The sequence below is a fragment of the Sorghum bicolor genome, chromosome 6 (genome assembly GCF_000003195.3).
Source record: "Sorghum bicolor cultivar BTx623 chromosome 6, Sorghum_bicolor_NCBIv3, whole genome shotgun sequence".
Classification (NCBI taxonomy): domain Eukaryota; kingdom Viridiplantae; phylum Streptophyta; class Magnoliopsida; order Poales; family Poaceae; genus Sorghum; species Sorghum bicolor.
Window position 1 is genome coordinate 3,681,984 of NC_012875.2, and position 24,255 is coordinate 3,706,238.

The window sequence follows — 24,255 nt, forward strand, 5'->3', positions numbered from 1 at the left end:
ACTATGTCTTAGTGATACAAATACCACATATTCTGAGAGCAGATAGGCATACTCACTTGCCTTGGAGAGGATCCAAAAATACCACATATGAGAGACTAGAAAGTGTCATACAAGGAAACTCTGAGTTTTATTTGAAAATCTTGCAAAACTCTAGAATAATAGTTGATCAAAGAGCGAGTAGCATAGTGCTCGACTTAACTATTTTGTCTTTCAACTGCCGAAGACCTAAGTGATAGCTATAAGCCCTATGGTGAAAGGTAAAATGGGTGAGTCTTGAGTCAGAATAGTTCACTCTAATCAGGAGGGGAGTCCTTGTTTGAATGCTTGTGTACTTGTGAGTCCTGATCCATCACTAAGTCTATCTTTGTTTAGGGGCGAGCAAAAGGTAAGCTTGGGGAAGTTTGTTGATGGTAGATAAGTACTCTTTTTAACCATCAACATAGCATGAGAAAGGACTAAAATCAGAATACTATCTAGCTAGGGGTTATCACTAACAGAATTCCACAAGTTTTGGTGAGTGTCTATTTCTACAGGGGGTTATCAGAATAAGAACAAAAGGAGGTCCACATGTCTGATTTACATAGAGAGAATACGTGAAATGTCAACTTAGGAATACTCTAGAAGACTCGGAAAGACACTACCTGAAAGGTGGGGCCCACCTGCCATAGGGCAGGGGCGGGCGCCCCACCTTGTTAGGGGTGGCCGCCCGGAGGAATCCACCATTCAAGGTGAACCTCGCGGATCCTGCCTCCATCGACTTTGTGGATTAATCTTAAGCGTACGTTTAAGTTGGTTTGATCCAAGGGCTGTGGTGCTTCCTAGGGGGCTATAAATACAAGCCTGACCCCCTAGGAGGGAGAGAATCATTATGAGTTGTAGAGGCGTCCCTCAAATGGATGATCTCTCTTCTCTAGAGAATTAGGGCTAGACATTCCAATGTAGTAGATTAGTTCTAGTCGGGAGTTAGGGAGAGTGGAGCTACGCTCCGGTTCTGGAGGAGTCTTTAGAGTTTTGGTATGTCTTTATATCTCTCTTTGTAAGACTTATGCTTTAATATATTATCATTTATATTTACTTTATGCCTATTATTGATTAGTGTAGTTGTTATATCTTGGCATGGGATCTCCACTCGTATTGAGTGCTCTAATTATCTATAGTAACTAGAGTAGTAAATGCTAGCGTAGATGTGGTGTCTAGGCTATAGTTTAACTGAGGTTGTGCTCAATCCCACGGATAGTTGTGGTAGCCCCAGGGGTGACAGCCCTGTCAAGCCTTTGTATTCCACCATGTTCGAATTGATGTTTTGTAGAGCTTTTGGCAGCCTTCACCCTACTACTTCCTTCCCAGTCTTCTTCGAGAGTCAGAAAGGACCTACTGCTCCAAAGTGCCATTGTGTGACTGCTATATCTTTTCATATTCTGTTACCTTAGAACCTAAGTAATAGAGAAGTAGAAAGGAACCTTGGTCTTTCTCGTTATCCTCCCACTATGACTATCTATACATTTATCATTGAATTCTCTTACATATGGTCAATTGATTATTTTTATAATATATCATTTACCCCTACTTTAGTTGATACTCTAAGTTAGTAGATATAGGATAGTGAATTATTAGATTCTTAACCCTAGCTTTCTTGTGGTAAAATATAAATAACGATACCTAGAATACTCCCGGTAAAATGCTACGATGATGTTCTGTGCGCTTGCGGAATCTTTCATATTTCTTTTTGCACTAATGAACGTCAACATGCATTTCTGGCGTTGTTGCTGGGGATTAGGCTTTTTGTCTATCTTTGGTGATTGCGTTGAGAAATGCCAACATGTTGGTATTTAGAAAACTGAACTCTTGATATCATAAATATCATATAAAAGGTAATCCACAAGCGCATAGATCAAATACTATTGCAACACTTCCCGGGAGTATTCTAGGTATCATTTTTTATATTTTAACTCAGAGAGGAGCTAAGGAATAGCCTCAGAGATGGATTTGTCAAATATGATTACTAATTAGGAAGCCAGTCATATAGTCACTTGCTAAGGCAGGGGTGAGCCAATAATCTAAAGATAATAATGATAACGATAATGGTAACCCAGAGATTAGAAATAGACTACTCATCATATTGGTATTCAACAAGAGATTAGTCAAGAGATTGAATTCTTAAGTAGCAACTAAGTTACTAAGCCTTTTCATCTACTATAGCATATATACAATCATGTATAGCATAATGACTTTAAATTCGTGCATAAGGAACATTTGCAAGGAAAATCATGAACAGAGCAAGACAATCCTTGCAATATCATTCTATTATTGTTATTGATAGGGTGTGGACTATAGAATACTCAACAAGATTGTCATATCTGTGATCTACCATAAGGCCCGACCAATAGGATGCATCCGCTGGTAAATGCCACCTAAGCACCACACTTAAACTTAGTCTACCACCTAATTCCCTCGCAATGAGAACTAAGCACTTTGTGAACATATGTATGCATTCATTATCAATCATGACTATATCAAGTATACAACTAGAGCAAACTAGAAACATAATAAATAGCAACAAATCTATTAGAATAAAGTCTTAGAAAAAGATACAAGATAATACCCGAATCTTGAGACAAAGATCCAGAATCCTGAGCATAGCGCCCAAACTCTTCTAAAATCTACCTTTCTAATCCTATCTAGAAATGAGGAATTGGAGTATCTAGTCTAAATATCTGATCTCTACTCTATCTTTGGCTTAAAATGAATGAGATGAGATAGAAACCCTAGGGTCTGGGACTCCTTATATAGGCCAGTGGGATGAACCGTAGCCTTCAGATCAAACCGAACTTAATGGATGAAGATTATTACTCCTCAAAGTTAGTTTAGGCATAATCCATGACCTTTGCTCTGATTGGACAAGGGGGAGGGTGGGTGTCGACGAAAGATGGTCGGCAGTCTACCTAGGGGTATGCCCAAGGTAGTAGATTATCGGTAGATAGGTGCGCAAGCTACGAACTAGATGGTGACGCAAGACACAGGCAAGGATTTTATCCAGGTTCGGCCGCTGAGTGGGCGTAATACCTACATCCTACGTCCTGCGTCTGATTGTATTGATGTGAGATGTAATGAGATCTCTGACTTCTATTTTCTGTGCGTAGGGGACCCCTGGCCCTCCTTATATACTGTGAAGGGACAGAGTTACAAGCAAAGTATCCTATTTGGTACAATATCTTGTAGCCTTGCGGTGTACGCCAACCAGCGTCGTGCGTCGCACGTCTTCATCTTGTAGGCCGAGCCACCTCTGATGGTGCAGCCTGTGACAGAACCGCCCAATTTATACAAGTTTAAGTACGACTGTCCCCGTTTAACACGTTGACACGCGCATACTCTCACTTATATAAACCCGGTAGTCTGCCGAGTGTCACGAAGGACCTCGGTAAATCAACCTTACACCAAGATCGCATGATTAAGCAAATACATATCACATACACAGAGATTTGCAGCGGAAATAATATTACAAAAAAGTTCACAAATAATAGTACAAGTTTGGATTTTCCAAATTGATTAGAAAACGACATAGCTTTCAAATGATTACAATAACATAAGTTCCAAATACATTGCTAGCATAAGTGACATCCTCCGACAAAAGCATATAGATGAGAACACTTTATGGAATCACCGAGCCCACCGACGGTTAGCCACCATCCTTAGCAGGCTGAAGACTTCACCTGCAACATGGTGGGATAAACCCTGAGTACTCGAATGTAGTCAGCTAGACTTATCCGACAGGAGAGAAAATAAAAGACTCACAAGGATATGCAAGGCTTTTTGGTGGAGTTGGTTGGATAGCATAACTTTGCCAAAAAGATCATTACTATCATGAGTCCTTACTTTCAACCTTTTAGTCAATATTTTAGCATCAAGTTAAGTTAAGCTACCATAGCTAGATTTTGCACCTATTCTATAGCAATCACTTGATTATTAAGCATCACATTAATAACCATATCCGGTTTATCATGTAGCCATCATCATCATCATAACCATTATGTTTCATTTAGTGTATCTACGTTGCCACTGCTCGAGTCAAGTTCTCACTATCCAGGAGAGACGGCGATTCGAATCGATTCCTATCCAGCTGGAGGGGTATTCCTAGCACTCACCCAGGCGTACTTAGCTAGAGTAGCTTGGATCACCTTTAGCACAACTCCGGACCAATTCGCGGGTCCGTACGGCGCCGCACCCCCAGGGACCGCCAATCTGCCAGGGTCAGGACTCTAACCTGACTCCTCGGTCTTACGCCATTGACTCCCCGCACATCCTTGCTACCAACCGGGGTGCGCACTTTAACTAGATCGGGGTATCCGGCCAGAGATGCACTCGTAGGCTTCGCGGTCGGAACGACTTATCCGGCTAGCTAAGTGGTAGGCATGCGTTCAACATGACACGAGGACGTACAGCGAATCGGTCCTTAACCGACACAGACGGGGATAGATTCACACCCAAGACCTCCATGCCTTGTTGCTTCACTATCGTCATCCCGCCCAGTCTCAAATTCATTATTAGCACATGGTTATTTCCACAATAGCAAATATAGCCAACGGTGATCAGGTATCCACCTATCTCTTGCAGGTGACAGGAAATCACCTGGCTTCTACCGAGCTAAGCATAGCTAAGCATAGAGCGTTTTCCTTATACTAGTAAGGGTTCAGGTAATTTCATATAGTGGACAAGGTAGGAATATATGCACCAACGGTTTCATTCAACTCCTATCACCTAATGCATCATATAAAGTTATACTCTTGTGCTTTTATAAAAAGAGAGGGTAGGAGACTTAGAATGCTCCGGGGCTTGCCTGGAATCCGACACAAGTTAGTTATGTCAGCTTGCACCGTCTTGACGACATCTAAGGTGACAACAGTTGTGTAGTCCTTCCATCATCCGGTTAGGTCCACCATAAAGTCCTTCACGTAGTTCATCTAGCATACCTAAATGAGATGTAAGATGCAAGTGTATGAACACATAGAAGTGCAATAGACAAAGCATCACACACAAAAAGCATGGCAAGAGCATGGTTACACTAAACATACTTAAGCACATCTCATTGCTCAACTTAATGATTACACAACCAACATACTAAGGTAGAAAAGAATGCAACCGAGTATATCAGGCATGGCATACATATTTCACAATATCTCAGGTGTATTAACATGGCCATTATCAAAGACATGAGTCATACCTAGCAATATACCAAGCAACAGCAATACAAGGAATCTGTTATTTTTAGGACTGTTAACAGCAGCTGAGAAAATAAATCATAACTGGAGTTACACAATTACAAAAGACATGAAAGAAGACATTATGGAAAGCTTAGGAAATTATCTACATTTCATCTTTAGACATCAAAGCATGATTCATAAGTTTGGCAGGTCGAAATATTAGAATTACAGAATCAGGTCCTAACAAGACAGAGAGCAACCATTTCTGAAACTCAACTTTGAATAGACATAACTTACAAACCATAACGCCAAATACTACCAAATTTTGACAGCAGCTAGATAGGTGAATTATCTACAACTTTGCTATAAACAAGATTCCCAGAAAACATCATTTACATATTGTAATCCAAACAGTTCCACAAACTGTCCAGAAACCACAATTGCAAACAATTAATTATTAACTTATGTTTCAAACATGCATTTGAGCAAAACCATTGTTACCAACAGTTTGCATATATCTAAAGAACACCAGAAAACATAGTGGTCATTACCAAATAAAATTATTTATTGCATTTCTTAATTTATTTGGATAATAAGGTGAATCAAAGAACATATAACAAACATGCACAGTAAATTATACAAAAATTACAGTAGCTTCTACATACTATCCATAGTCTACTGTATAAATTTCACAGCATTTTAATAAGCATAGAAACATCTATGAAAAAGATAAATTGCTATTGCAATTAACCATGTGAGAGCAAGATAAATGCATAAATCATATTTTCTTCAAACACATGACCATATTATATCTAACATTATATAAAAATATACTATAATTGTACTGGAACAACATTTTCCATTTTTATATTTTTTATTTACAATTATAAACCATTTGTCATGCCCCATGAAGACATCTCTATTCAACACATGGATAGAATCTATCATGCCACATCAAACAGCCATAACTTCAGTTTCATATTCCCACAAATTATGGTTATGTACTTTCTAGAAAGCTTACTAAATTGTGAACAACTTTGTTATAAACATCTAGAGCTGAATCTAGCACTAACAAGGTCTTACATAACAAACAATGTATTCCTGTCTGGGTTTAGACAGAAACTGAAATAGTAATTTAAACCACTATAACTAAAGATATGCTTAACCCAAAATTATGCTATTTAGCTTGATGGAAAGCTTATAAAAAGTACTACAACTCATATATTTTCATCCAGGCATGATTCACAACCTAACTGAGCCAAACAATATAAACATGCAGACCTACTCAGAATATAAGCAAAGCAACACAGGGAATTTGTTATTTTTATAACTCTTAATCTGTCATTCCTAAATTCATGTAAATTTTACCAGACATCAAATATTATATGTAAAGCATGCAACAATATGTTCACATTTATTGGAGCAATAATACAGTGGTTATGAAAAAGACAAATATAACAAGCAATTAAAACCAAACTGCACAGATCTATTTTTACCGTTAAAACTTCAAACACAAACATGGCATATTATAGATCTACTGCATAGAGAATTTCACAAGGATTCTAAAAAGTCTACATTTGCTATTTTACGACTTTTCTATGAATTACTATGGATTTCCAAAGTTCACCCAGAAATATGAAAAAAAAGGAAAAGGAAAACAGATCTTTCACCAGGGACCCTGGACTTCCCATGAATCACGCTATAACCCATAAACACTGTTCATATGAGTCTTGGCTTCGCATCTGGAACCCTGAGTTGTTTCTTATTCTAACCCGAGGTCCTTTCTTCTTCCTATTACGGAAAGAGACGAAACGAAACCGGAGACGGAGAAGTCTGGGCTCCGGCCGGCCGATGGTTGCTACAAGGGAGGGCGTGGCCACGCCTTGGCCATGTCCTTGCGGAGGAAGCAGCAGCACAGCGGGACGCCGTAGCAGCTGCAGCTGGGCGGCAAGCCGCAGAGCAGAGGACCGGCGGCTATGGGGGCTCCGCTCTGGGAGGCGCTGGGTGGAGAGAGCGAGCCGGGGTGGAGAGGGGTGAGGAAGGCGCTGGGGTGTGTGTCCACTTCGACAGCCGGCTGTGGGGAGGGCTCTGGGCGAGCAGCAGAGGAGGAGCGGGCGCACTCGGGCATGGATGCCACGCACCAGCGACGTGTCCGTCCGTTGAGGCATTTCACCGAACACGTGTCGAGCAGCAAAGTGGCTTAGGTGGGACGCGTTTTGGGCCGGTTCTGCACCGAATTTGGACATGGACCAAAAACGAAGTTTGCTCTACTCTTGACACTCTCCAACTTTGATTATGGTGCCATGGTCATTAGAGTTACAGATTAGAAGATAATTTGATGCCAACCTATGAGTGTCAATGAATTGATAAAGATTAGCAAAACTCAAAATTGATGACCAAAACGAAGTCCAACTGGTGTCATATTTTGGCATGCTATTGTCCACAATATTTACTCCAACTTATATTTTGGGACCCAAACAAGTTGTTTAGTAAAATTTGGAGAACGCGGAATGCCAACGTGATGAACTGCAAACCTAGACTTAGAAACTCTAAGTGCGGGAAATTATAGCAGATTCAATTTTGTGACTACTATTTGACATGATTAGAAGATGATTCAGACTTAGTAACTTTAATAAAGATTGTAGTATGAAAACTATACTAAAACATTTACAAAAGTACATTGTACTGGTTCAGTCTTATTTGGAAGATACAAGGCTCCCAACTAGGGTATCCGAAACTGAGCACCTCAGGACTTAGCCAAAATTCTGGAGTTCCAAAACAGCACTGTATTGAATCTTGTAAGCTCAATATGATTAGGTTAGGGGCAAAAATAGCTCTTGACCATTAAAAAAAGTTTGTTCTACAGAATCAAAACTACAACTTTCATTTAAGGTCAAACCTCACAAATTGAAGTCAAACTTTCTCTTTGGTCAAAGCAGCAACTTGATAAAGCTTGAATTAAGGTTTTAAGCCAATTGAAGCATTTTCTAGGCACAAGCTCAACATGTACCCTTCATGACTTTTGTTGTAGAGTTCATCTAGAGTCATTTGGGCAAGGTTGAAAGGATTGGTTGATGACCTATGGTTCGATTCACTTAATGAGGTCATTCCAACAAGCATGTAACTTATCATTTCATGTGACCTTTTGATTCCAAACTTCTTGAAACTTTTTGAGTGATCAATATAGGTTGTGATGGATGTGGGACACATGAGAGAGGTTCCATTAATGTTACCCGAGCATGCACTTTGAAAAGGGCCTATATATAAGCAAGGGTGCATTCTCTAAGTTTAACTTGAGGCTCACTTTCATGGATTTGACCTTAACATGATCATCACCACTTATCTTGGCACGTTTGAGCTGAAAACCTAAGGTCTAACTAGTGGCAAACACCTGGGGTGTTACACAGCCCATGTCAACCCATCAGGGTATAGGGGTTTATACCCCCACAGCTAGTCCCCGAGCTCCATGTATTATGATGTAACACGCCGTTTTGAGCTTCTTCGACCAGTGAGGCTTGACGTCTTCGACCAGTAGGAAAGTCGCTCGAACAGTTGCAATGGTATTTTAACCAACTCAAAAGACAGTTGATCAACATCAATATCGAAGAAGCAGGTTGTTCGAATAATGCATGGTGCTCTTAATAAAAAAGATTTCTTTCCTGATGAAGTGTGCCCACTTTACTTTTCCAAAAAGTATAGGCTTTCAAAAAGCAAGCATATTCACCGTAAGGTGAAGTGTGCCCACTTAGTCCTCGAGCCTGGTCGTAGGTGACGTAGGCACGTGGTGCCAGGGTCTAAAAAGAAAAGTCCACATAGAAATTCTGATACTGAGATTCATCGCCAGATGCATCGTACCGATGTAGTTCTCGAGCTTGCTGGAAGGCGAAGTATGAGCCTTGTAGCATGGTCTAAAAAATTAAAATCACCCCTCAGTTGTATATGAGTCCAATTCATATGTAGGTGATAAGAGCAGTCCCCAAGCTATGGTCGGAGAGTGATCGAAGCAAACCCCGAGAACAGCGTAGGGAGTGATTGACGAGTCCCCAAGCATGGTTGGGAATATAAACATGCTCGGTGGTTGGAATAGTTCCCGAGCACGACGTAGGGACTGGTGGACAAGTCCCTGAGCGTGGATGGGAATGTAAACGTGCTTGGTGGTCGGCAGTCTTCAAGCACAGCGTAGAGACTAGTCGACAAGTCCCCGAGCGTGGTTGAGAACGTAAACATGCTCGGTGGTCGGCACAATCTTCAAGCATAGCATAGAGACTAGTCGACCAGTCCCCGAGCGTGGTTGGGAACATAAACGTGCTCGGTGGTCGGAGCAGTCCCCGGGCGCAGCGTAGGGAATAGTTGATAAGTCCTCGAGCATAGCTTGTTGACTGGGCCAAACTCCTGAAAACTAAACATAGAGAATAGGTAGTACATGATGTATAAATAAACTCTAGATAAAAAATCAGCACTGAGATAAGTTTTTAGATTTTTCATTTTATTAAAACTAGCATGAGTAGTTAATTCATCCTAGAGCTTGTTCCAGCTCTGGTCTAGCCAACAATCTGGAGCATGAGGTGCGGAACCTAGGCACGCGTAGGATTGCCAGCCTCGCTAGAGAGCTACTGCCGACCACCCAAAATGCAGAGGGCGGATCTCGTGCACGTGTATGGAGGAGTCGGAGACAGTGCTAGCTCTAGAAAACTCATGTAGGAGAAAAAACTAGTCGGCTAAAAAAGTTGTTTCGAGGGATAATCATATCAAGGACATTATATAAAATATTATGCCAAAAATAAATAAAATATTAGAAGTACACTTATCTTTGGATGGAAGTCTGGTCGGTGGTGACAAAATTGTCTAGCCCTCGAGCTTTTCGACATGTTGTCATGACGGTGGTCGCTGTTGTCATAGCGCCGTTCTTCGTGGCGATTATTATTACGACTGGTAGTCAGAGCAAGTAGGCCAAACAACTTGGTTGATAGCCTGAGCAGGTCGGTGTCATCGATCTGCCTCCCTTTGTAGCAGGGAAGCAGGTGACACATTGTCGGCGTGGTCGGAGACGTTGCTGGAGTGGTTAGAGCCATAGCCAGTGTGGTTGGAGCTGCAGCTGATGTCGATGAAGAAGTGATCGATGCAAATTGGATCTGTGTCTTCTTCGTGGTCTTGGTAGCGAAGCTGTTGAAGCTGGTGGTCCAGGTGATCTAGCCATCGGTGAAAGTGAGGCCGCCCGCCATGGCCGTGAAGTCGAGGATGATGGCCATCTGGTTTGCCTAGGAAGCTGTACGCACACCCCCTACCAAGCGTGCCACTGTCGATGAAATATGGTCGGCAGTCTACCTAGAGGTATGCCTAAGGTAGTAGATTATTGGTTGACAGGTGCACAAGCTATGAACTAGATGGTGACGCAAGACACGGGCAAGGATTTTATCCAGGTTCGGCCGTTGAGTGGGCGTAATACCTATATCCTGCGTCTAATTGTATTGATGGGAGATGTAATGAGATCTTTGACTTCTATTGTCTATCCTTATATACTGTGAAGGGACAGAGTTACAAGCAAAGTATCCTATTTGGTACAATATCTTGTAGCCTTGCGGTGTACGCCGACCAGCGTCGTGCGTCGTACGTCTTTATCTTGTGTGCCAAGCCACCTCTGATGGTGCGGCCCGTGTCGACCCATGAGGGTATAGGGGTTTATACCCCCACAGCGGGCGCCCCCACCTATCAGGGTGGGTGCCCTGGCCCTAAGTCCACCCTGCTTCTTCTTTGTTCCGGTGGCTTCTCAAACCTTCTAGATGCTTCTTTTTCGTATGTGGCTTTGATATCTCATTTCTCTCGATGTAATCATGACATGTGGGCCTTCTTGGGCTATTTTCTAATAACCACCTGTAGAAATAGATATTCACCAAAACTCATGGAAATCTATTAGATAAAACCCTAGTTCTATGTTGATGAATGTTTTGTGCCCTTTTTCCTTCCTCTTGTTGATATAAATGTGATGGTTATCTACCGTCAACAATGAGTCTATGACTTCTCAAATTACTATAACTAATGGAAGTATGGGAAAGTGCATCAATTTTGAAATGTTCAGAAGGTCATGCTATAAAAGTTGTCCTTGTTAAAAGGTCTAAATGGCTAGAGGGAGGTGAATAGCCAAATTAAAAATCTACAAATCACTAGAGCAATTGGTTAGACAGGTTATAATGCAATTTTTCTCTAGCTTTATAAAATGTTGCAAACCACCTACCGAATGCTAGTTGCTATAATCTCTATATCACACAATCAAGAGCCAAGTCATGACTTCTACAACTAGTGAGCAAGCAAGAAAAAGCTAAATACTTAAGTTACACAACTGGGCTACACTAGTAAGATACTATTACACAAGATAAGTATGAATAAATGTAATACAAGAGGAGGTAGCTTGATATACCAAACCAGGCAAGAGATAAATCAATCACAAGAATATCAATTGATGACACAAAGATTTATCTCATGATTCGGTTGCTTGCTAGTAACTTTCCATGTTGTGATGGCACACTCACTTGGTGGTCACATGCTAATATATAGACATCACATAACCCAACCCAACACTTGGGCACCATAAGAACCAACACAAGATGAGGGTACACAAGTCATGAGCAATTCACTAGAGTTGTCTTTTGCGAATGTCCCACGAGGAAGGCACAAGAACCCCTCACAATAATACCGATTAGAGCCAAAGACAATCATCATCCTCTGCTTAACAATCCTGCTACTCCAAGCTATCTAGGTGGTGGCAACCACCAAGAGTAATAAGAATTCCAGCAGCTCATGAACCATAGTTAATGCCTCAGATTAACCACCTCGGAGGCATTTTAAGATGGGCCTTGGAGGCAGGCAAGATTTCCAACCACCTCGGTTAATGCTTTAGATTAACCATGGCGGTCATTTTTATTAACCGAGCCGGTTACCAAAAACCATCTCCTAAATTCTATTAATCAAAGCGGGCAATGTTATATAATCACCTCAATTAATGCCTATTTATTGGGGAAGGTATTATAATGCAACCGCCTTGGTAAATCATTTATCGAGGTAGTTATTTTATAAGGCCTGCCTCCTAAAATCTGGCCTAGCTTGCTCCCATTTAAGAGCCTAATACTAGAGATGAGACCCAATACGTGCGACCAGTATATAAATGTATGTTAGGGTTTCCCAGGTAGACGCCCCCTCACTCTCTCCATGTCGAGTTGCCTCGTTCCCTCCGTCGGCCATGCAGTTGAGCGGCACCCCTCCCTTTGATGGTGCCCACCACCCTCTCCCTCCCTCCACTCTCTCCCGTGAGCCCCTCTTCCTCCTGAGAAGCAGCATAGCGAGCACCCTCTCCCTTCCTAAGAAGCAGCACAACGGATCGGTGCGCTCGACTCCCCTCCTTCCTTCGTTTCTCCTCTACCCAAGCCTCCACTAGCTTGATCTAGTGGTGGCTCTACTGCTAGTGGTGGATCTGGTGGTGGAGCGATCTAATCTGATGGCGGTGCTCCTTCGGTTGCATGGTGGTGCGGCCTCCCTTTCCCTCCCTTGGCGTGATGGCTTCCCTCTCCACCGGCGCGGTGGAGGTGATGCGCTTTGCGCAACATGGAGGTAGTGGTGCAATCGGCTCTAGATCTACGCAGCAGTAGCGACTCGCAGGGCCTAGATCTGGGTGGTGGCATGGCCCCTGGCCACCTCCTCCCTCTCCTTAGGTTCACATCGAGTGGATCGGCAGCAGTGGTGTAATGGCTATCTAGATCTGGGCATGATGCCTTAGGCCAGTGTAGCCTAGATCTAGTCCCATGTAGACATTTTCTTTTTTTTTGTTTATTTTCATTGATTAATGGAGGCGGGCAAACAACCACCTCTGTTAATCCTCATTTACTTGACCTTATATCAGAGGCGGTTCTCCATGCCTGCCTCTGAAAACTGAAAACAACCACCTTTGTAAAGTTTTATGTAGTAGTGATCACACAATCTCTGTTGCTACTAGTTTCTCGAACTCTAAGAAAATGCAACTAGGATCACTCCCAATATCACAAATGATGATCAACAAATGAACTAGATGAGTAGGTATGGGAGTATGCTCACAAGGTATATAAACAAGTTACAGAGCCAAGAGAGTGAGCTACACCCTGCCAACACATATTTATAGAGGCCCAAAGCCTCAACTAGCTGCTGCCACCCTTATTGGGCTATCTAGGGGGTCCACATTGGACAAATGTGACAGCATCCGATGCCATACGTGAGTGACACATGTCACTAGCAATTGGAACCAGCCGTTGTGCACCCAATGTTACCTCTGTCCGATGCTAGACAAAGCCATGTTAGCCTCTGATGTAGTGTTAAAGTCCATGCCGAGAGCATGCAACAAATTTGTGTGATGTGTTGTTGTGCCAATGTCCGATGAACGACTGAAACCAACCCAAGGCATCTCAAATCACATTGGACACAATCCAATTTGTCTGATGTCCTTTGTCTTATGCAACCTCAACGTCCGAACAAGGCATCTCAAATCACATTGGACACAATCCAATTTGTCTGATGTCCTTTGTCTTATGCAACCTCTACATCCAAAGAATTATCTCTCCAAACAAAGACTACTGAAAACATGGACCCTACATCATTTGTCCAATGCTTTCCTTTTGCAAGTGTCCTCATCTCTTAGCCTGAGTTTGGGTTGCCCATCAAACACAATGTCCTTTTGTCTGATGCCTACGCCACCTCTGTTCGAAGCAAGTGTTGACATTTATGAGTGTAAATATAATATGAAGGATTCCACAAGTGCACAAAATACCATTGTAGCCTTTTCGGGAGTATTCTAGGTATCGTTATTTATATTTTTATCACAAGGATGTGGCAGAACCACCTAAATTATATGGCCCATATATGCCCATCATTGTCTTGTAGACCTTTGATTAATGCACATATAAGCCATACAACCTGGTAGTTTGTCGGGTGTACTCGGGAAACCTTGAATAATCTACATTTTATAGTTCAAACAGGATGAACAATGGAGTTGCCATAACGTTACAACATTTGGTACAAAAATAACTTACATTGGAGTTCCCAACCAACCACTTAACGTCAGATACATAATGGTCTAACTTGAGATCCAATCATCCAATAGCCATGGGTCCCTGCGACTTTGTTTTCATCTCGATGCAAGCTTCACGATGATGCCATATGCCTCCTTTTGTTCCCGCTAGAACTTCAACTAGATTTTGAGGCCTAAACCTGAAAACCGTCCATCCCGTGATTTTGAGACAAACCACAAATCCTTATGAAGGGGCATATCCACTATGCCTCCTCCACGATCTCGACACGTGTCACCATCATTCTCAACTGTTTGATCACTAAGTCCTCTGGCGCCTCCGGTTAACTTGGTCAACTGCAGTCTTGACTTTGTCATCACAGTCAACTCCTTCTCATGTACTGTAGCTTATTGATGTCTCCAAGTGTCAGCCACCATGATCAATCTTTGGGTCATCTTGGCCCCTTAGTCCAAGCCTCACGTCTATCCTTCAATGCTCCTATGCCATCAGCACAACACATCTTTACTTGACATGTCTATTGATCATCCTGTGCACCACACCTGCACACTAACATAGCCAAGGGGCATGTTGCACACACATAATCATGCCAGGGTTAGTCTGATCATCTCCCAGGAATCATTCACCACAAACTTGACATATAAGGGCATATATTAAACTTGTGTTCGCACCTAGTCACATCTTGATCTCTTTCTCAGCAGGTTTCAACTTGGCAAAGCTTCTGGTCTCGTCCAGATCGCTTGTGCGGTCTACCTTCCAAGAGGCTTTGCCTAAAGCTCCGAGGTCACCTGAAAGACAAGATACAAAGGCATGGAAACAAGGAGCCACAACACCTAATTCTCAAAGCAGACCCCACCATAACCGATTGAACAATAAAGACCAGATTGTCTTAAAACATAAAAGTAGTAATCATAGAAAGTATCAAAATTTGTCCAAAACCATTACAACTTGTAGAGTTCTCTCGTCCCAACAAAGCAAATAATCTTTAATGAAGCATCAAATTTGAATAATATTCCACAAGCAAATATTATGTTGTTGCTACAAGTTGTTGCTAGCTGCTCATGTTCTTCTTGCTAATGACCACTTGGAGCATAGCCTCAAGAGTCTCAAGCTTCATCAGTTTGGGCACAAACACATCAGCACCAGCTTGCATGAATGCCTCCCGAGCACCAAAATCTGTTGAGACCCCAACAATCTTCACCTTAGTAGCTCCCATGGCACGGATCTTGGCCACAGTCTGCCAAACAATCCACTAAGAAATTAGATTGTTTTCTGCTATGAATCTTACTATAATTTTTGATGATGCTTAAGTTTATATTATATTACTAGACAATCAAAAGTCTATCATAAAACTAACTGAATTGGTTTGTTAGCTTCATATATGCTACAAGTTTCTTATTTGTTATACTGTAACATAACATGACAAGTGAAATAACGGATAAGTAATACTAGCAAGTCAAAATGCTAGAAGATATCTTTTTGCTATAACTTCTGGAGAAACTTGTGAACAATGTTCATAAAAAATAACAAGAAATAAATATAAATCTACTATGTATCAATTTGAAATATATACGTACCTTAGGACCTAGCATTATGGGCATATCCTTATCTAAGAAAACAATGTCAAATGTTTTCCCTTCCACAAAAAGGTCAATAGCTTCTTTTCCATTCTCAACAGCAGTAGCCACGTAGTTAAGTTTGTGCAACATATGCATGAGAATCACACAATCAACTTTGATATCCTCGACAACTAATGCCCTTGGGGCAGACCCTTGGTTCCTAGATGCCATGAAGATACTGCAAACAAAATGACGAAATCAATTTTAATAGTACTCTTCACTACCCAAAACTATGAAGAAGATGCAAAATCATAATATTCTCGTCTTGATTACAACATCAACATATATTATTTCCAAATTGTAGTGTCATATCAGGTTATAGTAGTTCTAGATTAGAATGAATGACAAATATGTAGACTATTAAGAGCTCCTGCTTTGGCTCTTTCGTGCACTATAGTTAGATGTTGTTTTCTCTATTCTTCTCCTAAAATGAACTAGAAGCCAATGAAACAATTACTTTTAGGTTCACCGGCTCCTCCATGCATTGTACAAGGAACCAAAGTCGTCTTGAGCCATGCGATACGAGGACTAATATAAGAGTATAATAGCTACAACTATGGTCTAGACAAATTATACATATTCTAGTGAAAATATAAAAACAAAGAAAATAAATTAAGGACCAACCTTGACTTCAGATGATGATGCACATGTATCTTTCTTTCTTGGTAGTTGGCTGCCTCTTTTAGTGCTGCATACCATGGTCGTAGGGCCATTTTATAGGCGAAGCCAAGGCAAAAGTTTTCTTCCCAATTTTGAAAGATTTTTCCGATAACTGCTTGAAAATAAATATCAATCAGAAATCTGATACACTTAATTAATTCACTACTTGTTCCAAATCAAAATGCAAGATCTTACGCCCCTTGGGTTCTGACACGTGTATATAACTTGTGTAGCACTCCTAGCTATTACATGTGAATTTTTTTAGATGAAAGGCATTGCCCAGCTTTACTGAAAGCTTAACGAGCCAAAGTTGCGATGCTGGAGACACCACCTTACAGGATAAGGACATAAAGGGGCAAAAGAACTCACTCCACAGAATTAACCAACACCTCTAGCTGAGTAGACCAAAGAAACACCAGTTTTTTAAAAACAAGGAAAGCTGGCAAAGACTAACAAGACGCAACAACCAGCTGGATAGAAGAAAGGACTACACAGACGCAGCCCCAGCTGACAGTGCAAGGATCATTTCTTCTGCAATAGGCTTCATTTTGGGCTTCAGAAGCGGGCTCCAGGCTTTGATCAGCATGATCATCTTGTGGATCAGACTCTCTGGCGTTGGCAACACCTTCTTGTTGAACACCACATCGTTACGAGCTTTCCACGTAGACCATAAAGCACCTGCACAAATAAACAGCATCACCCCTTGATTCCCACCTCTACATTTATGTATTATATCTCTAAACAGCGATTCGCAGTTAGTGGGGGACGATGACCATCCCAAGCAGGTTCTCAGGAAGGACCAGAGGAACACTGCTGGTGGACATTGGAAAAGTATATGATCAGAGGTTTCAGGCTTGCCACACATAAAGCAGACCTCTTGCCCTGACCATTTTTTCTTTTTCAGCTATACTGCACATTGAATCCGATCATGAGTTGCCATCCATATAAAAATTTTTACTTTCAAGGGAATACAACATTTCCAAACTGACATCATTCTATTGTCTGTGATTCCTCCATTAGTCATGAACTTGTGCAGCGATCTTGCTGAGTATTTACTAGTTTTGTCTAAATTCCATGTAACCAAATCCTTTCCCTCTGTCAAAACCACTGAACCCAGACGCTCTAGTAAACTGGTACATTCATCAAAAAGGGACTCATTTAGTTGCCTTCTAAACTCTATCGACCACAGGCCATCTACCAAAGCATCCTTAACCATAATCTCAGTGTTGGAAGCAATCTTGAATAAATTGGAAAACTAACTCTCAGTGGACAGTTACCTAACCACCAGTCATGCCAGAATCTAGTTTGAGGACCTAACTTGATGATCACCTCTCTACCTCTTTGGTACCACTCTCTAATATCTAGTAGGGACCTCCAAAACTGAGACCCTTCCTTATTCTTGATCTGAAAGATGCTTTTATTATCTAGATACTTTTTCCTGAGCAAAGAGCAACAAAGACTATCATCTCCTCTTTCAAGTCTGTCAGTCCACTTAGCCAAAAGACAAGTGTTCATAACTCTTACATCCATGAAACCTAAACCCCCAAATTCTTTGGGTCTGCTTAGAGCTTCCCATTTGACCATATGAAACTTCCTCTTCTTAGAAGTCCCTTGCCAGTAAAATCTTGCTCTAATAGCATCAATCTTTTTAAAGTTTCCTTCATAGAGTTGATACACTCCCATGGTATAAAGCGGGACACTTGACAAGCAGGAATCAATCAAGCTAGATCTCCCCCCGGAGGATAAGTATTCACACTGCCATGTCCCCAATCTTTTTTCAATCTTATCACTCACGTAACCCAGCTATGCTTTAGAGATTTTTGCACTGCTGACAGGCATACCTAGGTATCTCATTGGCAGAGCGCCAACCTTACACCCCAAGATATTGGCAGCAAGAAGAATATCCTCATCAAGCCCAATGGACAAGATTTCACTTTTCTCATAGTTGATTTTCATGCCAGACAGTACCTCATAGGTTGACAAAATTAATCTAATGTTCTTTAAGATCTCAGGTGAGTATTGCAATAAGATCACAGTATCATCGGCATACTGCAAATGTGACAGACCTCCCTCAACTAAATTGGGAACCAGACCATTAATAATCCCTGCAGCACAAGCCCTTGATAGCATCTCTGATAGAGCATCAGCCACCAAATTAAACAGAAGGGGGGATAATGGATCACCATGTTTGAGACCCTTGTAGCTTCTGAAAAATTCCCCTCTATCACCATTGAGATCAATACATACCCTGCCATCTCTAACTGCCTCATTTATCCACTGAATCCATTTCTCTACAAAACCTTTCCTGTGTAACACCTCCTCCAAAAACTCCCATTTAACCTTGTCATAAGCTTTCCCAAAATCTAATTTAATGAACACTCCTGAGGACTTAGAGGATCTTACCTCATGCATGACTTCTTGAAGTATCACCACACCCTCTAAAATATTTCTTCCAGGGATAAAAGCAGTTTGGTAAGGACTAATCACCTTATCAATCACAGAAGTCAACCTCATTGTAAGAGTTTTAGTAATAATTTTGTAAATGACATTCAGCAGGCATATCGGTCTAAACTGTTTGATATTTGTTGTAGGTTTGACTTTAGGTAGCAAGATTATAACTCCATAGTTCAGCCTCCATAGCTCTAAAGTACCAGCATGTAGACAATCAAGCATTTCCTTAATATCTCCCCTAAGCCTAGGCCAGAAAGCTTTAAAGAATTCCACTGAAAAACCATCGGGTCCTCGAGCTGTATTATTCTTCATTTCTCTAATTGTGGTATCAATTTCCTCTAAAGAAAAAGGTTTGGTGAGTTTATCATTGTCTGACTGCTGTAACTGACGATCAACAGGCCACATGTCCTGCTCTAAATGGATTTCTGCCATTTCCGGCCTTCCAAACAACTATTTATAATAGTTTGTTATGTGCACCTTTAAGTCCTGAGGATCCAAAATCTCTCTGCCTTCAGCTTCTAGCATAACTATCTTCATTTTCCTTCTTCAACCATTAACACACTTGTGGAAGTAATTGGAGTTTGAATCACCTTCTAGAATCCATCTTTCTCCACCTCTCCTCTGCCACTGGATTTCCTCATCTGACAGTATTTGATGCAGCAATCTTTCTAGTTCATACCTCTCAGCCCATTCAACATTAGCCAGCGGCCTTGAGTAGCTCCAATCATCTAGAATAGCAATTCTATTTAAAATATCCTGCTTTTGCTTTCTCTATTGGCTATCATTGTTCTGACCCCAGCCTTTTATCAATCTTCTAAGTTTGCTAGAAATAATGTGCCAGTGATCCAACGGGTTGAATTTATATCTTGAGGGCCAATTACTCTGAATCCACTCTTTAAAGTCGCACTGGTTCAGCCAATGAGCACTAAACCTGAAGTAGTGGTTCTTGGTCACCACTATCTCATTAGTATCCATGATCAGCGGATTATGATCTAACCCCAATCTAGGTGCAGCAACTACAGAGGATAAGTTGAAGTGATCCTCCCAAGAGTTTGTAACCAACACTCTATCCAACACACACATAATGGGTGGAATTTGTTTATTAGTCCAAGTGAACCGACTTCCAGATCTATGCAACTCTCTCAGTGAGGTAAAATTGATCATATCATTAAACGCCTCCATCAAATGAGTATCCACATTTCTAGAAGATTTCTCTTCAACCCTCCTAACCAGATTGAAGTCTCCACCTAAAATCATAGGGATATCTGAACTCAGCACTTTTTCCTGAATCTCCTCCAAGAACTCTAACTTTCGGTCATCATGAGCAGGTCCATAAATGTTCAGCAGCATCCATTTAAAACCATCCTTCTTCATAGAGAGAGTGTAATTCTAGAAAAAACTGCCTTGATCTACCTCTATCACATCGGCTACTTCCTTGTCTATCCCCATTAGCAGACCCCCTGAATGACCTGTAGTGGGGAGCCAAGACCAGAACATGTCCTTCTGGCCAGCAAATCTCTCTAATTCTCTCTGTTTAAAGCTAGCCTTAATAGTCTCCTGAATGCATATACCATCAAAATTGTATTTATTTATTAACTCTACCAGAAGTTTTCTCCTACCGGCACTACCTAACCCTCTTATGTTCCAGAAAAGAATTCTCATCCTTGATCTAAGGTGGATAAATTATTCACTTGTTTTTTGGACTTTCCCCCACTAATCTCTAATATGGGGTTGTCTTGGGAACCAGAACTCTCAACATAAGGGTGAACTCTATTCTCAGTCGACTTTAGCAAGTTTTTTTCTTTAGTGAGTAAGAGGGATGTCACGGCCTCCTCTTTATCTTGGACCAAAGACATATTAGCTAATCTGGTTTCTTCCTCAAAGCCCAGAGAAAAGCCACAATTTTTTGAAATCTCATCTAAAGAACACAAAGGTTGAGTGGAGCATAAAGAAGAACAGTTATTTTTACCTTTGTTACCAGCTTTCGCTTTCATTGCTTTCTGCATCATTGGGATCCCCTTATCCAGAGTCCTCGAGCTTTGTCTGGTGAAGCACCGGTTCCTATCAAAGCCAAGATATATATCCCCTCTAGCATTGATAGCAGCACCCTCCTGTATGTTGTAGCCTTTGCCTGAATGCATGTCCTCCTGAGCCGACCTCTTGTCATTGGTCACATCCATGAAGCCCATCTCTTTGAGACTGTCCTCTATCTTATTGAGAACCTCTACATCTTCCCCTTTTCCAACTTTACAGGATAAACTGTCCTCTGACCCATCAGCTTCTAAAGAAATCTCCATCTTAGGCTGGTATGTATGATAATCTTGGACTTTTTGCTTGAGCTTCTCAGATGTTTCAGTAACACAGAGGATCTGCTCTACCACTTCTTCATCATTCATTTTGTTTATCTGACAAACTTGGAGCTCATTGATCGGGACCCCTGCTTGACTATCTATCTCTGCTGGTGTTTTTTCTGTTACCATCATATCTTGCAAATATGTATCCACCTGAGAATTCACCTTTAGAGCCAGATTTTGCAACTCTACCATCAAGTCATAGCCCTTGACTGCTAGATGTTGAGCCTCAACAACTTTACAACTATCACACGCCTTCCTTCCCTGATAGTCAGAAGACCCCCTGGACGACTAGAGGGTTCAGCTGGAGAATGTTTCCTAGTTTCCAGCCAACCATGGCTCTCTTGAGATTCAGGATCTTCCTCATCAGCAATATCATCATCTAACTTATCCAAATCATCATCAGGCTTGTTAGGTGGATATTTTCTAAGCTTGTCTGAGTAGAACCATGATATTTTCCTGCCCTTTTTGTTGATGAACACCTCTGAAGTCCCCTGAATCTGGCTAGGATTCTTGCATGAAACTTTTACCCAGACTGATTTCCAGTGCAGAGATGGCATGTGAACTTCCTCTGGATCACCAACCAATCTGGCCAATTCCATAATGGCATATTAAGTTCTAGCATTATCAGGCACTCCCACTGTACGAACCCACATAAATTCCAAAACCTGAAACACATCTGGGTCTAGATTTGTCTCCTCTACCACTGCCAAGATGTCAGCAGTCATGAACTTGATTTTCCCTATATTCTTTAGGAGATTCATCACTGCCTTGGATGGAATTGTAGCTGTAAATTCACTTTTAGAAATGCATTGAACGTCCCAATTCCACTCAGAATCCACCAAATACTGAAGCTCAGTCTTAACTCTTTGTTTAGTGCCTCTACCTTCTAACACAGAAATCAAAGCTCTAATTGGGGCATCCACCACTGCCTTACCTTCCTGAACAGTCTCTAGAACATCAAGGGCATAGAAAAGTTGTCCTGGCAAGCCATAACCACATAAATGTAGACCTCTAACAGGTTTAGATAACGGACACTGAGCAGACTTATGTCTAGATTCTCGGTAGCTATAGCAAAATGGTGGCTTCTTGCAGGATGAATGGTGATGCCCAAAATCATTGTAATTGAAACATTTGATTGGAGGACCAGAAGACTGACCTGCATTCGATCCCCAGTTCTGTTGCTGGTGAAAATTTTTCTTGCGGTCCTCAATCTTGTGGCGAAGGTCCTCTTCTGTCATCTGCCTCACATCTCGGGTATCTTGCCTCTCCCCTACCCGCTTACGATCAGAACTCTCTTTGGTTTGAAGATCTCTAAAATCTTGATGAGTTGAGCATTGATCTCTATCATTGCCACCCTGAAGCTCACAACGGCCACAACCATCGCGCCATGGACCCTGATACTCTTCACGACGACCCTGAAATCGGCCACTCTCCCTGACCCGCTCACCCTCATCTCGAGCTTGATAGGCTTTCCTCTCCATATTGGACATCAAAACCTCTACTTATGCTCTCCCATCGATTGTTGCTAGCTGGATGCGTTTCAAAAACCTCGCTCGATGGCCAAACTTCCAAATCTCACTCACCTTAGCAGGGAACCTCTGAGCCTTCACGTCCCAAACCCTAGCGGCGGCGACCCAGAACCAATTGTGTGTGTGGACTCTGGGATGTATGGCAGGAGGAGAGTATGAGTGAGCAAATTAGTCCTCAATAGATGGGCCATAACAGGCCGGCCCACTATCCCTTCCTGGAGCTTCTAGTTTCAGCCTGTTTTGGATCTTCTGGCCGAACTTCTCACATCGATCTGAAATCTGCTCCATCCCAACTGGACTCAGCTTCTGAACCTGAACTCCAAAGTCATCTGCATCTTGGATTGCTGGTGAAGTTTTGTTCGCCCATTAAAATTGGATAGGCAAATTTCCCACTGCAATTGTTTGAGAATCAACAGCAACAATTGGGGGAACTCTAAAGTGTCTCAAATTTTCTGCTCTAGATTTCTCATCAGGCTGAGAATGTTTTGGAAATCCAAATGCCACTGATGGGTTCTTCTAGGATGAGTTCAGAGGAGGAAAATGATCAGGGTTCATCCAATCCACTAGATCCATATCTACTACATCCACATCAGAACGAATTGCTTCTGCGGCTGGACCCTGGAATCGTACCTGAGATGTCTTACGAAATTTCGAACGCTCATCGACCAAATCCTGTCCTGACTGATCATCCTTCATGTAACTATGTGGAGAATTCTTAGAACTCGCTGGAGAGAGAGAGCAAAAGGGGGACGAGCCAAAGTCAATCTACGATTCCCCATCTCTGCGAATGAACTCTATCCATGGGAGGAAACAGACTAACTCAAACCCGCCGCCCTCACCCCCAGGAATAGCGCCCCACTGTGAAACAGAATGATGAATGGGGAAGAGAGGAAAAATCACCACGAGGCGATGTAGCGTCGGGGTCCTGATCCGCTCCCCTACTTCTCGCCGGAGATCGAGCCCTATTTCGACGTCGGGGATCGCCGGAGTCGAATGAGTTTTAGCTCCGCCTGAGTCGCCCTCTCCGTCGGTGCAGGTTAGGCGGGCAGATAGCATTACATGTGAATTCACCATGGCAATAAGCAAGCTGTTGCTAAACATTGAGAGGGCGAAGGAGTTCTCAAAACAAAAGAAAAAAATTGTATGGTGACTACATATTTGTGACATTCAATCCTTTACCAATTTTTATTCCATATTTATAATTGTTCTAATTACATGGTTGTTGACACTTAGGTCAATTCATCACATCCCATCATTTTTGCATTTTCTATAGGACACGTGTATGAAATACATGGAGAGTTGTGGAAAGGTTATGTTACGACTAATGACGAATGTAATTAACATCTTAGTGTATGACATGTGATCTTGTTGTTTGGTCATGAATGGAATATATAGACTTG

At 41.8% G+C, this 24,255-nt stretch overlaps 1 protein-coding gene and 1 pseudogene across 1 annotated transcript; both read right to left on the reverse strand.

Annotated features, from left to right (window-relative positions):
* LOC8083417 (two-component response regulator ORR42) lies at nucleotides 15,179-16,035 on the reverse strand. Its single transcript, XM_002447451.2, has 2 exons — nucleotides 15,820-16,035; nucleotides 15,179-15,479 (listed from the first exon to the last, which is right to left on the reverse strand). The coding sequence occupies exons 1-2, from the start codon at nucleotides 16,030-16,032 to the stop codon at nucleotides 15,294-15,296; spliced, it is 399 nt and encodes a 132-aa protein (XP_002447496.2). The 5' UTR covers nucleotides 16,033-16,035; the 3' UTR covers nucleotides 15,179-15,293.
* LOC8083418 lies at nucleotides 17,009-22,827 on the reverse strand (annotated as a pseudogene).

What these genes read in the sequence shown, in the direction of transcription:
- LOC8083417 (XM_002447451.2), bottom strand. Translation starts at nt 16,032, where the DNA reads ATGGCATCTAGGAACCAAGGGTCTGCCCCAAGGGCATTAGTTGTCGAG. An exon ending in CCATAATGCTAGGTCCTAAG is followed by an intron (nt 15,480 to 15,819) that starts GTACGTATATAT and finishes ATTGTTTGGCAG; the next exon opens with ACTGTGGCCAAGATCCGTGC.